The sequence below is a fragment of the Balaenoptera acutorostrata genome, chromosome 1 (genome assembly GCF_949987535.1).
Source record: "Balaenoptera acutorostrata chromosome 1, mBalAcu1.1, whole genome shotgun sequence".
NCBI classification, from domain to species: Eukaryota; Metazoa; Chordata; class Mammalia; order Artiodactyla; family Balaenopteridae; genus Balaenoptera; species Balaenoptera acutorostrata.
Genome location: NC_080064.1, coordinates 96,238,198 through 96,261,348, shown reverse-complemented (window position 1 = coordinate 96,261,348; position 23,151 = coordinate 96,238,198). Strand labels below are relative to the sequence as shown.

At 41.5% G+C, this 23,151-nt stretch overlaps 1 protein-coding gene across 4 annotated transcripts; it reads left to right on the top strand.

The window, feature by feature from the left end:
- The first annotated feature begins 12,310 nt into the window (after positions 1-12,310).
- HENMT1 (HEN methyltransferase 1) lies at positions 12,311-23,056 on the top strand. Of its 4 annotated transcripts, XM_007169489.2 has the most exons (9): positions 12,311-12,437; positions 12,741-12,817; positions 13,396-13,486; positions 15,290-15,418; positions 17,148-17,260; positions 18,976-19,110; positions 21,066-21,245; positions 21,808-21,982; positions 22,508-23,056. In XM_007169489.2, the coding sequence occupies exons 3-9, from the start codon at positions 13,466-13,468 to the stop codon at positions 22,916-22,918; spliced, it is 1,164 nt and encodes a 387-aa protein (XP_007169551.2). In that variant the 5' UTR covers positions 12,311-12,437; positions 12,741-12,817; positions 13,396-13,465; the 3' UTR covers positions 22,919-23,056. The 4 variants fall into 4 exon arrangements, with proteins under 4 accessions (XP_007169551.2, XP_007169552.2, XP_057412165.1 ...); XM_007169490.2 differs by lacking the exon at positions 12,741-12,817; XM_057556182.1 differs by lacking the exon at positions 12,311-12,437 and having other exon boundaries at positions 12,504-12,817.
- Positions 23,057-23,151: the final 95 nt, after the last annotated feature.

The following is a 23,151-nucleotide window of genomic DNA, read 5'->3' as shown; positions in this document are numbered from 1 at the left end:
ACTGGTGTGAGGTGATACCTCATTGTAGTTTTGATTTGCATTGCTCTAATAATTACTGATGTTGAGCAGCTTTTCATGGGCTTCTTGGCCATCTGTATGTCTTCTTTGGAGAAATGTCTATTTAGGTCTTCTGCCCATTTTTGGATTGGGTTGTTTGTTTTTTTAATATTGAGCTGTGTGAGCTGTTTATATATTTTGGAGATTAATCCTTTGTCCGTTGATTCGTTTGCAAATATTTTCTCACAATCTGAGGGTTCTCTTTTCGTCTTGTTTATAGTTTCCTTTGCTCTGCAAAAGCTTTGAAGTTTCATTAGGTCCCATTTGTTTATTTTTGTTTTTTATTTCCATTACTCTAGGAGGTGGGTCAAAAAAGATCTTGCTGTGATTTATGTCAAAGAGTGTTCTTCCTATGTATTCCTCTAAGAGTTTAATAGTGTCCGATCTTACATTTAGGTCTCTAATCGATTTTGAGTTTATTTTTGTGTATGGTGTTAGGGAGTGTTCTAGTTTCATTCTTTTACATGTAGCTGTCCAGTTTTCCCAGCACCACTTATTGAAGAGACTGTCTTTTCTCCATGGTATATCTTTGCCTCCTTTGTCATAGATTAGTTGACCATAGGTGCATGGGTTTATCTCTGGGCTTTCTATCCAGTTCCATTGATCTATATTTCTGTTTTTGTTCCAGTACCTTATTGTCTTGATTACTGTAGCTTTGTAGTATAGTCTGAAGTCAGGGAGTCTGACTCCTCCAGCTCTGTGTTTTTCCCTCAAGACTGCTTTGGCTATTCAGGGTCTTCTGTGTCTCCACACAAATTTTAAGATTTTTTGTTCTAGTTCTGTAAAAAATGCCACTGGTAATTTGATGGGATTGCACTGAATCTGTAGATTTCTTTGTGCAGTATAGTCATTTTCACAATATTGATTCTTCCAATGCAAGAACATGGTATATCTCTCCATCTGTTTGTATCATCTTTGATTTCTTTCATCAGTGTCTTATAGTTTTCTGAGTACAGGTCTTTTACCTCCTTAGGTAGGTTTATTCCTAGGTATTTTATTCTTTTTGTTGCAGTGGTGAATGGGATTGTTTCCTTAATTTCCCTTTCTGGTCTTTCGTTGTTAGTGTATAGGAATGCAAGAGATTTCTGTGCATTAATTTTGTATCCCGCAACTTTACCAGATTCATTGATTAGCTCTGTAGTTTTCTGGTGGCATCTTTAGGATTCTCTATGTATAGTATCATGTCATCTGCAAACAGGGACAGTTTTACTTCTTCTTTTCCAATTTGTATTCCTTTTATTTCTTTCTCTTCTCTGATTGCTGTGGCTAGGACTTCCAAAACTATGTTGAATAATAGTGGCGAGAATGGACATCCTTGTCTTGTTCCTGATATTAGAGGAAATGCTTTCAGTTTTTCACCATTGAGAATGATGTTTGCTGTGGGTTTGTTGTATATGGCCTTTATTACGTTGAGGTAGGTTCTCTCTATGCCCACTTTCTGGAGAGTTTTTATCATAAATGGGTGTTGAATTTTGTCAAAAGCTTTTTTCTGCATCTATTGAGATGATCATATGGTTTTTATTCTTCAATTTGTTAATATGGTGTATCACATTGATTGATTTGCATATATTGAAGAATCCTTGCATCCCTGGGATAAATCCCACTTGATCATGGTGTATGATCCTTTTAATGTGCTGTTGGATTCTGTTTGCTAGTATTTTGTTGAGGATTTTTGCATCTATATTCATCAGTGATATTGGTCTGTAATTTTCTTTTTTTGTAGTGTCTTTGTCTGGTTTTGGTATCAGGGTGATGGTGGCCTCATAGAATGAGCTCAGGAGTGTTCCTTCCTCTGCAATTTTTTGGAAGAGTTTGAGAAGGATGGGTGTTAGCTCTTCTCTAAATGTTTGATAGAATTCACCTGTGAAGCCATCTGGTCCTGGAATTTTGTTTGTTGGAAGATTTTTAATCACAGTTTCAACTTCATTACTTGTGATTGGTCTGTTCATATTTTCTATTTCTTCCTGGTTCAGTCTTGGAAGGTTATACCTTTCTAAGAATTTGTCCATTTCTTCCAGGTTGTCCATTTTATTGGCATAGAGTTGCTTGTAGTAGTCTCTTAGGATGCTTTGTATTTCTGCGGTGTCTGTTGTAACTTTTCCTTTTTCATTTCCTGTTTTATTGATTTGAGTCCTCTCCCTCTTTTTCTTGATGAGTCTGGCTAAAGGTTTATCAATTTTGTTTACCTTCTCAAAGAACCAGCTTTTAGTTTTGTTGATCTTTGCTATTGTTTTCTTTGTTTCTATTTCATTTATTTCTGCTCTGATCTTTATGATTTCTTTCCTTCTACTAACTTTGGGTTTTGTTTGTTCTTCTTTCTCTAGCTCCTTTAGGTGTAAGGTTAGATTGTTTATTTGAGATTTTTCTTGTTTCTTGAGGTAGGCTTGTATTGCTATAAACTTCCCTCTTAGAACTACTTTTGCTGCATCCCATAGGTTTTGGATCATTGTGTTTTCGTTGTAATTTGTCTGTAGCTATTTTTTGATTTCCTCTTTGATTTCTTCAGTGATCTCTTGGTTATTTAGTAATGTATTGTTTACTCTCTATGTATTTGTGTTTTTTATGCTTTTTTCCCAGTAATTGATTTCTAATCTCATACTGGTGTGGTCAGAAAAGATGCTTGATATGATTTCAATTTTCTTAAATTTACTGAGGCTTGATTTGTAACCCAAGATGTGAGCTATCCTGGAGAATATTCCATGTGCACTTGAGAAGAAAGTGTAATCTGCTGTTTTTGGAAGGAATGTCCTATAAATTTCAATTAAATCTATCTGGTCTATTGTGTCATTTAAAGCTTGTGTTCCTTATTAATTTTCTGTCTGGATGATCTGTCCATTGGTGTAAATGAGGTGTTAAAATCCCCCACTATTATTGTGTTACTGTTGATTTCCTCTTTTATAGCTGTTAGCAGCTGCCTTATGTATTGAGGTTCTCCTATGTTGGGTGCATATATATTTATAATTGTTATATCTTCTTCTTAGATTGATCCCTTGATCATTACATAGTGTCCTTCCTTGTCTCTTGTAACATTCTTTATTTTAAAGTCTATTTTATCTGATATGAGTATTACTGTTCCAGATTTCTTTTGATTTCCATTTGCATGGAATATCTTTTTCCATCCCCTCACTTTCAGTCTGTATGTGTCCCTAGGTCTGAAGTGGGTCTCTTGTAGACAGCATATATATGGGTCTTGTTTTTGTATCCATTCAGCGAGCCTGTGTCTTTGGTTGGAGCATTTAATCCATTCACGTTTAAGGTAATTATTGATATGTATGTTCTTAATACCATTTTCTTAATTGTTACGGGTTTGTTTTTGTAGGTCCTTTTCTTCTCTTGTGTTTCCCACTTAGAGAAGTTCCTTTAACATTTGTTGGAAAGCTGGTTTGGTGGTGCTGAATTCTCTTAGCTTTTGCTTGTCTGCAAAGGTTTTAATTTCTCTGTCGAATCTGAAGAGATCCTTACTAGGTAGAGTAATCTTGGTTGTATGTTCTTCCCTTTCATCACTTTAAATATGTCCTGCCACTCCTTCTCGCTTGTAGAGTTTCTGCTGAGAAATCAACTGTTAACCTTATGGGAGTTCCCTTGTATGTTATTTGTCGTTTTTTCCCTTGTTGCATTCAATAATTTGTCTTTAATTTTTGTCAATTTGATTACTATGTGTCTCGGCATGTTTCTCCTTGGGTGTATCCTGCCTGGGACTCTCTGCACTTCCTGGACTTGGGTGGCTATTTCCTTTCCCATGTTAGCTAAGTTTTCGACTATAATCTCTTCAAATATTTTCTTGGGTCCCCTCTCTCTCTCTACTCCTTCTGGGACCCCTATAATGTGAATCTTGTTGTGTTTAATGTTGTCCCAGAGGTCTCTTAGGCTGTCTTCATTTCTTTTTATTCTTTTTTCTTTATTCTGTTCCATGGCAGTGAATTCCACCATTCTGTCTTCCAGGTCACTTATCCGTCCTTCTGCCTCAGTTATTCTGCTGTTGATTCCTTCTAGTGTATTTTTCATTTCAGTCATTGTATTGTTCATCTCTGTTTGTTTGTTCTTTAATTCCTCTAAGTCTTTGTTAATCATTTCTTGCATCTTCTCGATCTTTGCCGCCATTTTCTTTTGAGGTCCTGGATGATCTTCACTACAATTATTCTGAATTCTTTTTCTGGAAGGTTACCTATCTCCACTTCATTTAGTTGTTTTTCTGGGGTTTTATCTTGTTCCTTCATCTGCTACAAAGTCCTCTGCCTTTTCATTTTGTCTGTCTTTCTGTGAATGTGGTTTTCCTTCCCCAGGCTGCAGAATTATAGTTCTTCTTGCTTCTGCTGTCTGCCCTCTGGTGGATGAGGCTATCTGGATAATTCATTTCTGATTGTTAGACAAGAGCCCACTCTAGGGCCCTGGAAGGTGTCCCCCTTCCTGCAACAGAATGAGGTCCATCTCAAAAGGCTTGAGACTTGCCTGAAATATGGGGGTGGTTTGTTTTTATGGGCTGGGTAATTTCATAGGCTAACAAGTGGGAGGATTATTCCAACTCTTTTGGAGAAGGGGGGCAGTTCCAGGAATTGGGCCACTGCCCACTTTTTGGCCTTTTATGGTCAGCCTCAGAACCGTCATGGGGCTTGTGGGTGTGTCATGTAGCTAATCAATTACACTGAACAGTATAATGAGGCTCAAGGTCTACTGGAAGTCAAATCTTCTGCGATTTTGGGCCTAATTGGTTCTAAATGGTTTTTGTCATATCCTCAAAGGATAAGTCATTCTTTTAAAGGTTGTGCCCTGCCCCCTTCCCTCCTGTCTCATTATGACAAAAGATGCTCCCATTGCTCAGGAAATTCTAAGTGTTTTGTGAACGGTGAGCCAAGAACCCTGGACACAGACCATATATGTAAGCATGTAGAGTGGGGGGGGGGGTCCCTGGAGAAAGAGAACCAGGCATGGCTTTCTTAACATAAAAGAAGCCATTTTTGGCCTAAGCCATTTTTGGATCTAAGTCTGGCCACAATGCTTGCCCTTGAACAGTTCTCAGTAATTAATGACCTTAAGGGAAGTGAGGGAATGCAGGAACAAAGGGAAAACAGTCAAGAAATAATAGTTCAAGGTAAAACAGAGTCCTAGTTCCTCCTCAAGGATATACATTACAATCTGATGCAGTCTTTGAGTTCTGCAGGAGCTAAGGCCCCCACCCAGGTGGAGGACAGAATGATGGTGTTGACATTCCTGACTTTAATCAACTAAAGTTTGGACTCTGCTGACCTTTGCCCCAATTCTATGTTGAATTCTCCTCTGCTCAAGCCCCTTCATGAATATGCATGCGCCCTTAGCTTAAAACTTCCCCAACTTTGCTGTTTGGGGAGACACAGCTTTGGGAAAGGTCCCCAGTGTTCTCCAAGTAATAATAAGTCCCTCCTTCTCCCGATCTTTGGCTTCATTGTGTCTTTTGGCTCGACAACCACCAAGAGGCAAACGCAGTTTTTGGGTAACAGCCTGGGAAATGATATCATTCCTTAGGTTCTGATCAGTCTGGGGTCTCAGCCTGCAGTTACCGTCCTCCACCTGCATGGGGACCTTAGTTCCTGCAGAACACAAATATAAGTAACAAGCCTCTTAATATGGGAGGTCTGGGGAGTGGTAAAAAGATTGGTGGGTTTTGGATTATTTCTGGAACTACACCTCTGGTCCTATAAAGACTAGATTTGTAAAACAAGGAGAGTTGCTTTTAATTCCTCAAAGAATTGGGTGGCCACCTCAATCATATCAAAAGACTGACATACCTTTCACCTATGTTGGAATGTTTTACTTTCCCTCATTTAGCTTAATATATTCCTGTTGACCTGGGATGGGCACCCCACTGTAAGATACGTCATCAATCCTGTCACCACCAAATGTTCTCATAGACCTATGAGGGGTGCAGGTGGTGCTTAGGGATTCCCACACAAATAGAATTCTGGCTGTCTGAATGATACCCAGAACAGTTCTGGGATTGGTGAGTAAATAAGAATTCTCTGCACTCATGACCTATATGTCTTTTTCCTTTTAAAGAAACACTGGCATTTTATCTCCTCATGTCCTGGAAACTGTCAACAGACTCCCAGGGCAAGAGTGCATTCCAAAGAGACACAAAGGAAAGAAGTTGTTTTAGGCAGTATGTTAGGGGTCCCCAAGGTCCCCCTCAGGTTGGGTATCTCACTAGGAGCACTCACAGGACTCAGCATATGGTGGTACTCATGGCTCGTCCTTATTCTAAAAATGTTCGCCCTCAGTGCAGCAAAGCCAACCTACTAACACCAGGTTGTGCTGAAGGAAAGTACGGAGTTTTATTGCATGGCCCCATGCAAGGGAGTAGGAATGTTCATCCTCACAGCATGGCATCTGGATTCCAAGAGACAGGAAGTAGAAGTTGCCAGTTTCTTAACACCTGGGCCTGAAACTGACACTTCAGTATTCCATTCATTGGCGAAATCACAAAACCCAGCCAGATTCAAAGAGACAATAGACCTCACTTCTCAATAGGCTTGTCAAAGAATTTTGTACACCTTAATCTGTCACAATCTTCCTCCTGGCCACAAACTGTTTACATTCCTTTTACATGCGAAATACAATCACCTTCTTTCAAAACCTTCAAATATTTCAGCCTGTTTTGAGCATCAGGCTCAAACTGGCATCCAGGATAACTTTTGGTCATTTATTTCATGTCAGACATCTATACCTGCTGGAATAGAAGAGCCATAAAAGGGACTTCCCTGGTGGCGCAGTGGTTAAGAATCCGCCTGCCAATGCAGGGAACATGGGTTTGATCCCTGGTCCAGGAAGATCCCACATGCCGCGGAGCAGCTAAGCCCGCGCGCCATGACTACTGAGCCTGCACTCTATGGCCCACGTGCCGCAACCACTGAAGCCCCCGCACCTAGAGCCTGTACCGTGCTCTGCAACAAGAGGAGCCACTGCAATGAGAAGCCTGTGTATCGCAAGGAAAAGTAGCCCCTGCTCACTGAACATAGAGAAAGCCCACGCGCAGCAACGAAGACCCAAGGCAGCCAAAAAATAAATAAATAAATAAAAATTTTAAAAAAGAAGAGCCATAGAGAGGACCTTTAACTGTCTTTTTCATTCAAACCAGTACTTGGTGCACAATAGGTACACAATATATACTTATTGAATAGGTAATCTTATTTATTTTTCATTGTTCAACTGAAAAAATTGACAGAGAGGGTAAGTAAATTTCCAAAGTTTAGAAAGTAATAGTCAAATTAGGATTTAAGGTCTATTTGACTTAAAACTCATTCTAAAAAGGTATAACGTGGCCTGTGTCTCAGTGGTACTTAGAATCTAGTGGAGGAAGGTAAGATTAGGTATGATGAGAAAATGAGATGACAAAGGGTAAGCTACAATATTGGCTGTGGGAAGGAACAGATGCAACTGACAGCTTGAAGAGGTCAAGGTTTGGTGATTGTCCAAATGTGGGAAGGGTGGAAATGGCTAGAGCCAAGTATGATGTTCAGGCTCTGAGAGAGTAGGAGACCAAGAGAATGATGAAATAGGCAAATGTGGAGAGGGAGCTGAAGCTGGACATAAGAATTCAATTGTATAAATGAGCTAACCAGTAGGCAAAGCAACACCTCTAAATCCGGGAATCCTATACAGACCATTTATTAACTTAAAAATTTTTTTTCTTAAAATATTTTAAAATTGAGGTAAAATACACATGAAACTTATCATTTTTAAGTGTATAGTTCAGTGGCATTAAGTACATTAACATTGTTGTGGGACTTCCCTGGTGACTCAGTGGTTAAGAATCCGCCTGCCAATGCAGGAGACACGGGTTTGAGCCCTGGTCCGGGAAGATCCCACATGCCGCGGAGCAACTAAGCCCGTGCGCCACAACTACTGAGCCTGCGCTCTAGAGCCCGTGAGCCACAACTACTGAGCCCATGTGCCACAACTACTGAAGCCCACGCGCCTAGAGCCCGTGCTCCACAACAAGAGAAGCCACTGCCATGAGAAGCCCGCGCACTGCAACAAAGAGTCGCCCCCGCTCGCCGCAGCTAGAGAAAGCCCACATGCAGCAACGAAGACCCAACACAGCCAAAAATAAATAAATAAATAAATAAATAAATTAAAAAACCGAAAAGAAAAACAAAACACCCCACATTGTTGTGCAACCATCCCCATCATCCGTCTATAGAACTTTTCCTCATCCCAAACCGAAACTCTGTTCCCATTAAATAGCAACTCCCAATTCCCTCCTCCAGCCCCTGGCAACTACCATTCTTTTAGGTAGCTAGTCAGACGTGAGCACGTCCCCACCCCGTCCTGGACGGGGTCATCTTTCCCTCCCCGACCTGGACACTGGTGATCAGAACATGCCCAGAGATCCTCCCTTCTATGGTCAAGGACTGCTAGGTTTCCAGCCTTATTAGGACCAAGCTAGATAAAATCTGCCAGCATAGGTTGGCACAGGAGCACCAAGACCTAAAACATGACTCAAAGTAACCCGGGTTCATTATGCCTTATTTGTAATAAATTAGCATTGCGATTTTTGCCCCCCAACGCCCCCCCGCCATGAGTTTCACTTGGGTGCTTAAGTGTAAGCACCTGCACACAAGGAGAAAAGTTGTATAACCTAAAGCTGTCAATCAACTTGTCAGTCAAATGACACAGGACACAGGGAGCGACTTTCCACCACTCTTAGAAACAAACTCTACCCCCATTGTGGGCTGCTTCTGGTTTCCAGACAGTCTTCTCTCATCCTTTCCTGGGAGTGTACTTTCACTTTGCTTAATAAAACTCTTGCTACTTAAAACTGCTTTATGTCTCTTGTCTGAATTCTTTCCCTTGAGAGGACAAGAACCAAGGAAATCGCTGTTCCACTGGTGACAATTCTACTTTCTGTCTCTATGAATTTGACTATTCTAGGTATCCTGTAAAAATAGAATCATACCAAACAGGAGGAAAAATAATTTCTCCTTTACGCTTCTTGAGTTCTTGGCTGAGATTCCCTGTAATAAAAGATGGATTAACAAGAGAAAAACAGATAGAAGTTTATTAACCTGTATACCTCCTGTACACTGGGCTATACCCAGAAAGAATGAGTTACTCTCTGAGAAAGCCCAAGCTACCATCTTACCTACTGTCTTCTGTAAAGACAAAGGAAAGATGGAGTGGGGGTGGGGAGAGGCCAGTTATGGGAAGTTACCAGGAAAAAGCATGGTAAAAAGGGTAACATTTGTTTTGCAGATTTAAATCAGTGTCTTCTCCCCCACCACCGTGGCATGCGGGATCTTAGTCCCCCAACCAGGGATCGAACCAGCTCCCCTTGCAGTGGAAGCATGGAGTCTTAACCACTGGACCTCCAGGGAAGTCATTCAAATCAATGTCTTCTTTCTCCAATGATAAGATTTCATGTGATTTAGTCATCTTTCTGTGCCAGGTACAGAGAGGGAGACACCCTTACAAATGGAGCTTTACTTTATAAACGTAAATTTCCATTTCAAAAGGGTAACTTCTACTATGTTTTCAGAGATTCTCCTATGTCTGCTGTTTCTTTAAACAATCAGCTCAAAACAGTCCTTATGCCAAAGAGGCATATTTTGGGGTGCCATATTCGTCTACCCTTCATTCCTGCCTTTGAAACTTCCCCAGAAGCTGAGTTGGTAGACTGTTCTATACTCACTGAACTAGTCTCTTAATCCTGAGAATAGGTCAGTTGAATTGAAGAGCTGTATCTCATTTCAAGGCAGTGATGCAGGTGGACTCCCGAAGTCAGGTCTATATGGTGCAAGCAGTCATGTATTTAATCAGAGGCATTACAATGGAAACAAAAGAAAAACAAGGTTAATGGTTAGAACAGACTATAAACAAAGGTTTTGAGTCCAGGGAGTAGTTAATCGAGAAGATTTCTAGATGTTAGGCTTGAAGCATCTTCAGTCAGAGTGAGGAGAGGCAGTGGCAATCTGATAGATTTTCCTGTCATCTCTGGTTGATGTCATAAGGTGTTCCAGTGAACTTGCTGAGTGGCTCACAGAGCAAAAAGCACAGTTTGTCTGGACATGAGCTGTTGAGGCGATTTCTCTGAAGTTTGTATCAAGTCATCCAGCTTCAGCTTTCAGAGCTTTGAGAAAAGGGCAGTTTTTGTTCTTAGTGATTCCAAGTCAGAAGAGTCGGAGAAATGTGGAAACGTTAGCTTGATGACTCAGATATTGGAGAAAACTAGAAGAATTCAGGATCCAGTCCAATTTGTAGGTAGATGACAAAACCTCAAAGGCAATGAACAGGACTAGAATCCAGTATCCATAAAAGTGCTCTACTGAAAATTATTTTTCAGGGAAGGCTTTTATAGGGAAGACACCAAAGCAAAGCAAGGAAATTACCTGATTGGCTATAGCTTGTTGACAAAGCAATGCAGAAGGTTGCAAATACGAAAAGAGTTTATTTGGGGTCTTAGAAATTGCAACGCAGGAGACACAGATTTGGGAGTTCCCTGGTGGCCTAGTGGTTCGGATTCCCGGCTTACACTGCCACAGCCTGGGTTCAATCCCTCGATGGGGAACTGAGATCCCCTACAGTGTGGCCAAAAAAAAAAAAAAAAAAAGAAAGAAAAAAAAAAGAGAAACACAGATTCGGGTAAAACCCAGTGTTTTGGGGAAGAGAGAGTCACACACAACCACGAAGTTGTTAAAGTCGTCTGGCAAGAATTATGATTGACTGGACACAAGAAAGGAAATATTTGTCCTTAAGGGATACTCTTTCAGGAGTTATTTTAGGGTAAGGGTCCAATAAATATCTTGAGTTTCTGGAACATTGGGCAGATGTCTGGTTGCCTGTGTTAAGACAATAAATGGTCTAAGTTCAGATTCCACCCAGGCTGAGATGTGCATTAGTTATACTTCTTCAGTGGCCTCCAGGCTCCATTTTAGAGAGCTCTCTTAGCAAGACCCACACCATTTTTTTCTTTTTTTAAATTTTTATTTATTTATTTATTTATTTTTGGCTGTGTTAGGTCTTCGTTTCTGTGCGAGGGCTTTCTCTAGTTGCGGCGAGCGGGGGCCACTCTTCATCGCGGTGCACGGGCCTCTCACTATCACGGCCTCTCTTGTTGCAGAGCACAGGCTCCAGACGCGCAGGCTCAGTAGTTGTGGCTCACGGGCCCAGTTGCTCCGCGGCATGTGGGATCTTCCCAGACCAGGGCTCGAACCCGTGTCCCCTGCACTGGCAGGCAGATTCTCAACCACTGCGCCACCAGGGAAGCCCTACCCACACCCTTTTGTTTTTTCTTTCACAAGCTTAAGCTGGTGCCTTATTTGGGAAAGTCTGCTTGCTTATGATTGGTTGACCTTAGGTTTCCATTTCTTAACACTGAGGCATTTGCACAATTTGGCTTTGGTTTGCTTATACAGGCTTTTCAGGGCACAAGAACCACCTCATCTAATGGCCTCCTTATTTAACTAATTTAAAAATACAAAGAAGTGGAATTAGCTTACTAACGTTTGAAGGTCCTGTTTATATATTCTGTAATAAGGAATATGCTCCCTCATGGAAGGCTCTTGGTTAAAACTTTTGTTTCCTAGGGCCAGCAGGAACCTCTCAAACATTGACGCTTCCCTAAGTTACAAACTTTTTCCTATGAGACTAGATACCTCAACATACCAAAAATAAAAACTTTGCAATATATCTTTGTGATACCCCAAAGGGGTCAGCATTGTGCTTTGCACGTAGTAGGGATTAAGTGTTTGAAAATATATTATTTCTGAATATATTATTTATGGTATGTTAATGGCTTATTAATTTATTAGTAAAACCCGATTGATTCTTTTAAAATAGGACTAAATCCCCCCCCCCCCCAAAAGGCAGCTTTGCTTCTTCTCCTCTCCTCATTAAACTCTTCCCTCACATACAACAAAGAAAACTTATTTATGAAGTGTTAATCTGAATCTCTGCAAGGGACCGGGGACCTGATACAGTAACTTTTCTAAGAGATCAATTACTTGCGTGCCCAGCATGCGGTAGTGCGGCCTGAAAGGTCTGAAGGTTTTTCTGAGTTCAGATGTTATTGGCCCAACTTCAGGCAGACCAGGGTCCGCTTTAAGGCCCTTGTGGATTGTTCTGGGGATGGGAGCGTTGGCTGATTCGGACACGAGCCGCTCTGCGGCTCGCGCTCAGCCTGGCCGCTCCTCTTGCCACCTTCCATTGGCCGGGACTGTTTTCAGCTCTTTGACGCGCACGGGGAGAGCCACGAATCCAACAGCCGCCGGAGCCGGGGGCCCTGCTCGCGACCGCGGACACGCCGAGCGAGGCGCCGCCTCGATCCAACAGTCGCGGCTCCTGGGCTGCTGGGGCGGGTCGCAGCCGCTCGCGAGGAGGGACGTGGCAGGGACCGTGGTCCCCCCGCCAAGGTGAGGATGAAGACGTAGAAATGGCTTTGGGGCATGCGCCACAGCGGTCGTTAAGAGACACAAAACCGACGTCTTGGAGCCGGGAGCCTAGAGGAATAGGGCTGGGCCCCGGGCTGGGCTCTGGACGCCTCGGGCGGAGGAGTAGGATACCCCTGCGCCAGGCCGACGGCGCAGGTGCGGAGAGCGCCGGCGTGGCGGCGGGCGGGTAACGTCACGTGGCGAGGCGGCGCGTGCGCAGGTGTCAAGGGCGGGGCCCGGAGTTAGATGCGGCCGCCGCTCTGAGGGAACCGCTCTTCTCTGCAGAGCTCAGACGTCTCTGCAGTATCTGCTGGTCGCCGCCGCGCTTTGCTTGTGCATTTGGAGGTACTTCTTACTCGAAGGTAATAGTTGCATCGACCCATGCTCTATAAATGCCTTAACGCTGTCTCGCTTGAGGAGGGTTTCGGAGTTAGATTTAGAGAATAACTCAAAAGTTAGATTGACATGGCTACTTTTTAGACTGAGTTCTAGTTGATAGAGGCAGATGTGTAATAGAGAACTAAAACTTAAATTCAAGGCCAGTAGTGAATTGGATATATGCTGGAGCATCTTTAGTTTATCACTTGCTTAGGACACTTTTCTCTTTAAATTTCATTTCGACCATGTGTGAAAGAGTAGTTGAAAGCAATTTGAGTGAGGTTGAGGGCTCTAATGAGTCACAACTGATAGAATTGCTCAGTTTGTATTAAACTAATAGTAAAAGGAAAGAATGGGTGTTATTGCATGTGTTTGGCGTGGCGGAAAGTTACTTAGGCTTCCTGAGCCTCTTTGATATTGTCTGAAACAGAACTTCCTGGATAAATTCTGTGGATTAAATGTAAAGAGAAAGAAGAAAGCTCGCTCTCTTCCTTCTTAGTGATCTAGGCAGCTATTCAGTCCAGGCTTCTCTTCTACAAAAACTGATATATTGTATTTACAGCCTAGTCGTTGCTGATTCCTAGGGATTGAAGGAGACATCTGCATTTTTGTCTCAACGAAACTTGAAAACAATGGCAGAAAACAACATAGAGGTAAGGCTTCCCTTCGTGACCTGCTGCATGACTCGGAAGAGTCATCCCCGCGATGTACTGTGAGGTACAGCCCTCCCTTCGTATCCCTGGGGTATTGGTTCTAGGACGCCCCGTGCACACCAAAACTCGCGGATGCTCAAGTCCTTTTTACAATATAAAATGGTTATATTACACATGGTTATTGAATACTTGAGATGTGGCTTGAACAGCTGAGGAACGGAACTTCACTTGACTTCAAAATTAGTTTTAAAAAATTTCATTATTAGAAAACATTTAATATGTTTGGAGTAACTTGGGTATGTGAATCTTTTTAAATGTACCTTTTTTTTTTTAAATTTTTTTTTTAAAATTTATTTATTTATGGCTGTGTTGGGTCTCCATTTCTGTGCGAGGGCTTTCTCTAGTTGTGGCAAGCGGGGGCCACTCTTCATCGCGGTGCGCAGGCCTTTCACTGTCGTGGCCTCTCTTGTTGCGGAGCACAGGCTCCAGACGCGCAGGCTCAGTAGTTGTGGCTCACGGGCCTAGTTGCTCCGCGGCATGTGGGATCTTCCCAGACCAGGGCTCGAACCCGTGTCCCCTGCATTAGCAGGCAGACTCTCAACCACTGCGCCACCAGGGAAGCCCTAAATGTACCTTTTTTTTGAAATTCAAATACAGATCAAGCATTTCTGATTTTATCTTGAAATATTTCAGATATATTGGTAATATAATTATACCTTCTTAAAAACATTAAAAATAGGCTATGAGAAGGTTGCATATTTGCATATTTCTATTGGACAGCAATGCTCTAGTGCCTTTTGGACTATTCCTTTATAAGACTAGTATTTAGGAACACCAGTAACAGCAGTTATGGGTTAATCATGACATTATTTTCTACTGGGGTCATGTCAAGGAAATTTTGACATTTGTAAAAGGCTCCGAATAACACTATTAAAAAGGAAAACTGCTTAGGACTATTGCAATAAGAGCATTGCAGTAGGGGAGAGGGGTGGGGCCCAAATCCATGCAATAGACGGTGAGGGGGGGATTTATAGCATATGAGCAGAGTGAGGGAATCAGTGGATGGAAAAGAGAGGAGAACCCCATCAAGGGTATGGGGTTCTTGCTAAACCTACTTGATAGGCTTCTGAAGGTGGGCCAGCTTGATCATACATTGAGGGCGGGGGATGAGGTGTTTGATCAGATACAGATTGAGCACATATCAAGTGTGGGTGACTTAGCAGGATTCCTGCTAAAACTGGGCCAGGCCAGCCAAAGATAGGACAGGGTCCAGGTAGGTGTAGTCAAAAGAGGGCCCATGATTCACTTTGCTGTACAGCAGACACTAACACAACAGTGTAAAGCAACAATACTCCAATAAATATTAATTAAAAAAAAAAAGGGCTCAGTCTGACTTCAGTTTGGTTAAGGAGAGTCTTTGTCAGTTATACACAGCTTTTAGCCTCCTGCCGACCTGGACCCCAGGCTTTGGCAGTTCACTCCACTAAAAGTCCCGTGTGGCTAGGAGATGTCCAATTGTCTTATTAAGTGCATTCATAAGTAATTTTCTCTTCAGCCAACTCTAGGCTATAGGGAGAATTAAAGCCAGATAATCACTTAAAAGACATGAGAGGAGGCTTAAATGAAGTGTGGAGGAAGCACAGTGCCACCTGATCTTAGGACTTGAGATGGTTCAAGGGCCTATGTGTTCTATGAAGTGGTTGGGGGACATAAAACGTTCTTATTTAATTCCTGAAGTCATGAATGATCAGAACACTTCCCCCACCCCCACCCCCACCTTTTATTTTGTTTGTAAACTTTCAGTGCAATATTGTGGTTGACGGTAATGTTGAAGAAGTCCCCAACAAGAAGATAATTAAGTTTAATCCTCCATTATACAAACAGCGTTACCAATTCGTTAAAAATTTAGTGGAGCAACATCAACCCAAGAAGGTAGGTATTCTCTTTCCAAACATTTGTTAATAATGCCTTATGTCATGCTTTGTCAAATAAAAAAATCTTAGTAAGGACTTAGCAAGTAAGCAGAGACTATGCAAAAAGACTTTTGCAAGGAGGGAAAGGGTTGCATAGGGAGAGCATCTGTCTTAATGGGCAAAAAGGATTTTTCTTTTATAGAGAGGAGGATGAGCGGAAGTGGGATACAAGGGTGGTATGATTGGACAGTGGAATGTGTGAACCCTGAAACCAGCCTATTTTCTGGGAGGGATCCTTAGCTAAATACAGTCCAATGTTCAGGGGCCTGGAGGGAGGAGAATTTTGGGACAAGTAGTCAAGGTAATCATTCAAGGCAAAGAGTGGGAACACTAGGCAGCATCTGTGAGTGTGGGGGGAGTATGGTACCTTCTGAAAGCCCTTTCTGGAAATACAAAGCATAGGTGGATACCTTTAACCTGTTTACCAGGCACACAGAGCTCCGGTAAAATTCAACATTGCCAGTTTCAGATGTGAAGAAAATCTTGACATTTTACCATTGGATGTGATCTTTATGTGTTCCACATTTCTAGAGCATTTAGTCCAAACATCGAGCAGACTAGTCTTGTGGACATAGGTACTGTGGTTCTTTTTAATTAGATAATAATGGTGGGGGAAAGGCAAGGAGCCTTTGGCATTTATTCGCTTTCCCTTTGTAGCAAAGGTTCATGATCAGTGCTGGCACTGGATTCTGTCTGGGTAACACCTCCCTTCTGTGTCAGTATTTGGATTTCATAGGACCAAGGGAGCTGGCTAGGCCCAGTGAATATCTGAAGTCTATAGGGTCAGTTACAGGCTAAAGGATGATAGACTTCTTAAGGAAAATGGTGGTTTCTCTCATGAGTTTTGTAAAGTTAAACTCTACAAACTTCTTTTCGCTATGTAGTTTGTAGGTAGTGATGGGGCTCATGTATCCTTAGTATAGTTTCAGCTCAATTCCTGCTTGGAAGAAAATTGGGTATACTGTTTAAAAATTAGTACAGTTCATTGCTTCCAGTGATTTGCTTTCTGAAACTAGATTTTCATTTTTCAATTCTGTGTTCCCCTTCTTCCACCATCCCATAAATGTGCCTGCCTCAAAGAGGAAAATTACTGAATAACCATGGGTGCAACTTAGATTGCACATCTTTTTGGGTGTGGGTACTTTTAAGTGTCTGTCATGAGTTATCTTCATTTGCCCTTTTCACCTAAAGTGGGGTTCAGAAATATATAGGTAACTCACCTGTGGTTAATGAAGACTGTTGTGTGATGAAGAAAACAGATTTAATAAAAATCTTTAAGAATGTGTGAATATTTATTAAGGGGATTAGATTAACAAGATCAAGCTATATCCTGGTATGTTTGGTCAGCATCCTTTTCTAAGTCTTGTTGAAGCTTCTCAGAGGCACAGATTCCTCTTAGCACACTTGCCTGTCAAGTGTGCTCTCCCTGTGCCAGGCCCCTAGGATATACCTTGATACCTGAGTTAGTTTATTGTCCACTCTAGTAGGTCATGGGAGGTTAACAGGCCTTATTTTTTTCCCCTGGGGTTTACAATGTTTCCGGTTAATTTCCTTTTTGTTTATTTTTTCTACCAAAAAGATACTGTATAATTCTTTTGATACCCACTCCTGGAAAAAAAAAAACATGCTTGAGCATATGTGACTTCTGGCTATAATGTCTTTGAAATAACATTCTTTCTCATCTACAGGTTGCAGACTTGGGGTGTGGTGATGTTTGCCTCCTAGTGATATTAAAATACCAAAAGTGCATTGAAGAGCTTGTTGGAGTGGATATCAATGAAGGGAGACTTAAATGGAATGGGTAATACTGAGTTTCTAAAATAATTATGCATTAGTCTAAAACTAGTGGCACTTTTTAAAAAAATTAATTCTTATTGGAGTATGGTTGCTTTACGATGTTGTAAAACTAGTGGCACTATTAATTATCGTTAGATGAAGTGGTTTTTTTTTTATGGCCACGCGGCTTGTGGGATTTTAGTTCTGCGACCAGGGATTGAACCTGGGCCCTCGGCAGTGAAAGCACAGAGCCCTAACCACTGGATCGCCAGGGAATTCCCAGATAAAGTGGTTTTTTTTAAAATTTAATTTATTTTTTTATACAGCAGTTTCTTATTGTCTATTTTATACATATTAGTGTATACGTGTCAATCCCAATCTCCCAATTCATCACACCACCACCACCCCCCTGCCACTTTCCCCACCCTTGGTGTTCATAACGTTTCTTCTCTACACCCAGATGAAGTGTTTTTTATACAAGTTCTTTATAACTTGTTTAAAGGGAGGCACTATGAGAGCCCCAGGCTCACCAAATAATGCCTTTACCATGACAGTGATTTGCCTGTATGTTGTGAATAATACCTAGAAGTTTTGCTTCTACCTATGTAGAAAGTATAGCTTCAATTCAGTAATTATAGCAATCAAAGCATTGCAAATTCAATTTCAAACGGCAAAGTCTAATGCTGAACACCAAGATAACTTATAGCAGAGGATTTAAATTGCCACAGCACTGGGGTAGAAGCCTGAGGCCTCCTTCAGTTTGAATGAGTCTCACTCATATATGACTTCCACAGATTGTTTTAAGAATGTTTTTCTTCTAAAGAACAAAAAATTGAAAATCACTGATCCAAAGTGAGGTGAGAGAACCAAAAGTATTAATAATGAGAGGAATATCAAATATTAAAAATCTTGTTCTCATTGGCCATTTAATGCCCTATGAGATAATTCAAAAAGAGTCATGTACCACAATGTTCATTGCAGCACTATTTACAATAGCCAGGACATGGAAGCAACCTAAATGTCCATCGACAGATGAATGGATAAAAAAGATGTGGGACATATATGCAATGGAATATTACTCAAGCCACAAAAAGAAATGAAATTGAGTTATTTGTAGTGAAGTGGATGGACCTAGAGTCTGTCATACAGAGTGAAGTAAGTCAGAAGAGAAAAACAAATACTGTATGCTAACACATATATGTGGAATCTAAAAAAAAAAATGGTACTGATGAACCTAGTGGCAGGGCAGGAATAAAGACACAGACATAGAGAATGGACTTGAGGACACGGGGGGCTGGGGAGGAAGGGGAAGCTGGGGCGAAGTGAGAGTGCATTGACATATACACACTACCAAATGTAAAATAGATAGCTAGTGGGAAGCAGCCGCATAGCACAGGGAGATCAGCTCAGGAGGGGTGGGATAGGGAGGGAGGGAGGGAGGGGATATGGGGATATATGTATGCATATGGCTGATTCACTTTGTTGTACAACAGAAACTAACACAACATTGTGAAGCAATTATACTCCAATAAAGATGTATTAAAAAAAAATGCCCTATGAGAGAGGAAGTTACCCTATGACCTTGTGCTTAATACAGCAAGTCATGGAAACAGGCCATGTCAGACTTACCAATGTAGGCAGAAGATAATTTATCAGAGGATCCGAGTTTCTGTAGCTGGTAAGGTATTCCAAATAGATTATATGTGTTCAAATGTTCCTTCTGCAATAATGCTTCTGCAGGTCTAGGCTGTCCCCATGCATGGGGGATCATCTGGATCCTCGAGAGCTGGACTTAGTTATTACCTTGTATCACGGCTCTGTTTTGGAGAAAGACTGTCGTTTGCTTGGATTTGATTTGGTAGCATGTATTGAATTGTAAGTATTAAACTGATTCTTACTGTATACACTCATTTGAAAAATCGGAATAAATTAGTCTCAGTAAATTTAGTGTCCTAAATATTTGCCATAATCTGAGTTATTTGTAAATAAAATTGCTTGTCAGCTGGGATTGGCTTTTTACTGGCCTTTTTCAACTTTTTGTTTGGAAATGATTTCAAGTTTATAAGTAAGATGCAAAATGTATAAAGTACCAGGAACACCCATATCCTTTATCCTGATTCACAGATTAACATTTTCTTCTTTTTTTTTTTTACATTTTCTTTATTTTATCTTGTGTCTATGTGCTCTCCTGCTGTCTCCCTCTCCCTCCACACGTTTTTTTTTTTCTGAACCATTTAAGGGTAGGTTTTACCCTTTGCCCCTAATAAATTCAGTATTAAATAACCAGTTCCTGTTTTTTTCTTTTCTTTTCTGGCCACGCCTCGAGGCTTGCGGGATCTTGGTCCCCTGACTCTGGATCGAACCCGGTGAAAGCTCTGAGTCCTAACCACTGGCCCACCAGGGAATTCCCCAGTTCCCTTTATTTTTTTTTACTTTTAAAATTTATTTATTTATTTATTTATTTATTTTTGGCTGCATTGGGTCTTTGTTGCTGCGCGCGGGCTTTCTCTAGTTGTGGCGAGTGGGGGCTTCGTTGCGGTGTGCGGGCTTCTCACCGCGGTGGCTTCTCTGTGGCGAAGCACGGGCTTCAGTAGTTGTGGCGCACGGGCTTAGTTGCTCCGCGGCATGTGGGATCTTCCCGGGCCAGGGCTCGAACCTGTGTCCCCTGCATTGGCAGGCGGATTCTTAACCCCTGCGCCACCAGAGAAGCCCTTCCCTTTATTTTTAATAAGAATATTTTTCATTTTTGGCTTTTAATGATTAGACTCAGGCTATGCATTCCTGGAACACAGTAGAGCACTGAAGATGTTATTTGGATCCTCGGGTCATTCCATCTGGAGGCACCAATATCCGTTTGTCCTTGGGGAGGTTAATTTTGATCTTCCCAGTCAAGGTGTGGTTGCTTAGCTGTACAATTACTACTCCCCCTCATCCCCCTCACCCCTGACAACTGATAAGCAGTCTGGAGACTGCAGACCATAAACATATCTTGTTACTCATCCGTATTTCCCCCCAAAATTTCCCTATATTATATGGTGGCAAATGTTTTTTGCAATTTCAGCACTTCTCTGTATTTACTAGTCAAGAGCCCTCCCACCTCACTTATTTATCATCAGTATGAACTCATGAATTTCTATTTTTTTTAATGGTTTGTAACTTACTGTATTTTGCTGCTCAGATCTTCCCAAGATTGGTCAGTGGGGGTCCCTTCAAGCTGGCTCCTGTGTCCTTGTGATATGTCTGTCCTTTTTTGAGCACTTTATATCTGGTGTAGCAAGATGTACCAAGCTGGTTGTCTATTTTTCCTTCCCAGTCCGCCATTTCTGGTTCCTTTTAATGGGAAATGGTATTCAGAAACCAAGATGTCTCTTAATGACCTTTTAATAGTAGTTAAGGGTCTTATTCTGGGGTCAGTTTAGCTGGTACTGTGTTCAGATTTCCAGTTTTTAGTAATGTGTTCTCTAGAGCAGAGTGTTTCTCTTTTGTATTTCCTGTTGCCTGGCACGTAGTAGGTGCCTAATGTTTGAAATTACTTATGGAGAACATTAGAGCATTGGTTAAAGAGACAAGGAGCAATGATAAGTGTCATCTGTGTGCAGCCCGGGTCTGAATTTCCTTTTTAAGTCTGAATATTCCATTGTATGTGTCACAGTTTGCTTATCCGTTCATCTGTTTACAGCCACCTTTTGGCTATTGTGAATAACGCTGAACCATATTTCTCTTATCTGGTCTGAGAGGTCCATGCTTAGAAGTTGTTTTGCAAAATCAATTAGGAAACTACTTGCAAGTGAAGCTAGGTTTCCTTATATCTTTCTCACTTACTACTTTAGAATAGAACATTTTGATTCAGAAGATCTGGCGAAGTTTCCTGAAGTCGTATTTGGGTACATGTCTCCAGCCATGATTGTCATCAGCACACCGAACTCTGATTTCAATTCCCTGTTTCCATCTACAGTCTTCAGAGATTCAGATCACAAATTTGAGTGGAGTAGAATGCAGTTTCAGACCTGGTGAGTTCTTAAGTGTTTTTGTTTTTTTGTGACTGTGCTGGAGTTTTAAACCCTATGAAGTAAATCTTATTATCTACAATTATTTCTTATTTTATTCCAATAAAATTGATTCCCAAAGTGCAACTTCGCATATAATCATTAAGAAACCACCACATTTGGGCATTATTTTCTCTGTCAGGTCCCACAGGCAGGCATGTGTGGAAAGGGTGTGTGGGCAGCAGGTACCTTTCATGTGAAGGCGTCAGGAGTTATCTCCCAGGAGCATGACAGATGGTCATGTTCTGGCATAATTGCAAACCCAGATAGGAGTTGGGATTATAGCCCTTCTGGTTTCCTTGTCCATCCCTGCATACTGCTCCATATTCTTGTGGTTACTGGGAAACTGACACTGTCATTGCCTTAATGCTCTTAACAGAAATAAGCAAACCCCGTGATATGGCATTAGGTGGTGTTGTAGGAATTGCAGCTTGTTTTGTCTTGTAAGTTTCATGTTCTATTCTACTGGACATGGTTGTTTAACAATAGTTTAGAAAAATGATTTTTCTCTTTGTTTTGACTTTAGGGCTTTAGACATGGCCAATCGCTACAGTTACTCTGTGGAGTTTACTGGTGTGGGAGAACCACCAGCAGGAGCTGAGGATGTTGGATGTTGTACCCAGATAGGGGTCTTCCGGAAAAAAGCAAAGGCAACTGAATCTGCTGTTTTGGAGCACCATGGCGAACATGTTTATGAAGTTGTGAGTATTCTCTGTGGCTCTGAGAGCAAGTTCATTTATTGGGATGGTGAAATGAGTCCCTACTATTGAGAAGTGTAAGTGACCTTTTTTGAGGAGAATCCCATGCCCCACAGTGTCTCAAAGCATGTTACAGAGAATGATCTGCTGTTGTCTTAGAAATACTTCCAGGCTGTTTGCTCCAGCAAATCACCCTCCCGCTTTTGTAATCTGTTAGGATTAGCAGTTTCTCTGTAGCTTGGTTAGGGAAATGACATGAAATTGAGCCTCCAAGCTTGTCAGACCCTTCTGGTTTTGGGAGGTATGTATGATGAAGAATATGGTGAAGAGTGTCTATGTCAATAGTTTTGGACTCCCATTATAACTGTAGCATTCACAACGGGTAGGGTTTGTCATGTACATATGCTTATCTGTATGTACAGTTAATTCTAATGTGGTAACTAGTTACTAGGTTATGTGGTAACTAGGTTACTAGTGGTTTTGAAAATTTTCTTCTATTTCCAGTCTTTTGCATTTTTTTCTCTTCAGATTTATACGACCTCATACCCGAGTTTACAGCAAATGAATTACTGTAGACGTGTAGTGACTTATCTAGTGTACCGAGAGGTGCACAGAATGAAACGGAGATGTCAAGTGAGTCTGAGACAGCATGAGTTGGAACCTGAGTCTGCAGACCCTGGCAACCCAACAAGAAAATTCATCTCAGACCTTCCAGTTCCAGTACTCACAGAGGCAGACAAAGCCATGGAGATGACTCCCCAACCCTTCTGTATTGGAGATAAGTTTTATGTACCCCTGGAGAGAATCATTGCTTGTCCCAGGCTGCGGCACATATGTGGTAATGTAGAGAAGCTGAGAGAGTTCCTTGCTGATGTAGTAGAACTGAACTGCGATGGTTCTGCAGTGAAGGTTGACTTGCATGATTGTGGTGACTACTGAGCCTTCTTTATTTCCTGACATTCAGGGTCTTAGCAATAATGGGGCTCATTTAGAATTAAACTTTGTGCAGCCATAATTCAGGTAACTTTTAAATTAAAAATCACCTAACTTTTGTTTTCTTGTGTGTTGAATGTGACATTAAAGAGTTTTTAAAGAAAACTGAATTATCTAGTAGTGTTTAAAATCTTTTCCCAGGGGGTAGAGTAGCTTTAAAACCTCTACCTACTCTGGGC